The sequence below is a fragment of the Sinocyclocheilus rhinocerous genome, unplaced genomic scaffold, assembly GCF_001515625.1.
Source record: "Sinocyclocheilus rhinocerous isolate Xijiao unplaced genomic scaffold, SAMN03320098_v1.1 scaffold1152, whole genome shotgun sequence".
NCBI classification, from domain to species: domain Eukaryota; kingdom Metazoa; phylum Chordata; class Actinopteri; order Cypriniformes; family Cyprinidae; genus Sinocyclocheilus; species Sinocyclocheilus rhinocerous.
In genome coordinates this window covers 2319359-2320900 of record NW_015625590.1, presented here as the reverse complement: position 1 = coordinate 2320900, position 1542 = coordinate 2319359, and the positions used below count along the sequence as shown (strand labels likewise).

The 1542-nt window shown below is 42.0% G+C and overlaps 1 protein-coding gene across 3 annotated transcripts in view; it reads right to left on the bottom strand.

Annotated features, from left to right (window-relative positions):
- The window catches only part of LOC107756948 (pre-mRNA-processing-splicing factor 8-like), a 26173-nt gene that overhangs the window by 11453 nt on the left and 13178 nt on the right, over positions 1 to 1542 (bottom strand). For all 3 annotated transcript variants that reach the window (XM_016574293.1, XM_016574279.1, XM_016574286.1), the window contains exons 22-24: positions 954 to 1164; positions 754 to 870; positions 415 to 662 (exon numbers count right to left, since the gene is read on the bottom strand). In XM_016574293.1, coding sequence (XP_016429779.1) covers positions 415 to 662; positions 754 to 870; positions 954 to 1164 — 576 coding nt within the window. The remainder of the gene's footprint in view (positions 1 to 414; positions 663 to 753; positions 871 to 953; positions 1165 to 1542) is intronic.

The window sequence follows — 1542 nt, the reverse complement described above, 5'->3', positions numbered from 1 at the left end:
AACGGGTTGAATGTTAACCACTTTCGTTTCCATATAACTATAAACTATGATATAAGTTAATCAGCATGCATTGAATAATCCCATGTTGTAGCGCAAAAATAAATAAATAAATATATTGCGACCAAGTCATGTTCTGGAGCGACCAGCTGAGAAAGTTAGTTGCAAAAGAGCGACCAGTGGGAAGAATGAGTCTGGAGCCTTGTATAGGCTATACAGTGCATGAAAAGCAAACTGGTGCTCTTCTGTTTCTTTTGGTGTATGACTCCCCCTTGTCTCGTATAAAAAGCACAATAATCGCGGTTGTCTGAAACAACCGCAGTTAGATCAAATAATCGCGATTAGACGGTCATTTAATTATCGCGACAGGCCTAATGCTAATAAAAGAAACCGTAATTAAAAATGCAAATGACTTACCTAAGGTCAGACTGTGGAATCAGTACGTGTCCCATGGAAAGCATTCCCAGTCCACCCAACTCCTTAGGGGTGTAAAACACCACAGGAGGGAAACGACTAGGCATTTTGGAGTTCAACCCAATCTTGATACGGGTTTGGATCTTATTCTCACACTTCACCAGCAGGTCCAAAAGCTCTTGGGTGTTGACCACGGCTTCACGGAAGTATGTCATCAGACCAATCAGAGCAGTGTTCCACTTGTTCACAATCTGAGAAGAGCAACATTATGTAAAACCATGTGTAAAATGGGAAATACAAGTTTGCTATGGGTGTTTCAATGTTAAGGTTCAGGGCGCATACCTTCGTGAAGGTGGTGGACCCAGAAGCCATCAGAATCTGTCGCACTCTGTTGTGGAACCTCTGCATTGACTCATCATCTACACGCAGGAAACACTGTGCGGTCCTTTCCTTTGTTACCTAAAAATTAACATACTATTATCCACCATCCTTTTTGACGTGCCAACAGTTATATTTAATCGATAGTTTGCAATTCTACTTACCTCATTCTGCAAATTCCACACACCATCTTTGTGCGTAAACTCCTCATAACTAGTGCGGCACTTGGGGAGGATGCGACACTCAAAGCCACACATGTTGAAGAGTAAGTTGGGGTTGTCCTTGCTGTACACAGACACAAAGCTGTTCTCCCACTGAATTGTGGTCACAGAACGAGGCAGGCGATTCTTGATGTCCCAGAACACAGCACGGCCCCTTGTGTGATTATAAAGAAATGAATCATACCATGTGCATTTTTCTATTATATAAAGGGGTCATATGATGCTTTTTTAAAGATCATTATTTTGTGTATTTGGTGTAACAGAATATGTTGACATGCTTTAATGTTCAAAAAACACATTCTTTTTCAAATACTGTACATTATTGTAGGTCCTATATGCCCCGCCTCTCTCAAACGCTTCGTTTTCTACAAAGCCCCCTCCTTTGACAAGCGCAGTCCGCTCTGATTGGCCAGCTGACCCAGTGCACTGTGATTGGCCGAACACCGCAAGCACGCGTCAGAAATGTAACGCCCCTTTACCATAATCACGAGCGTCAGCTTTCAAAGTAAATATCAAGAAAGTTAATAATGTC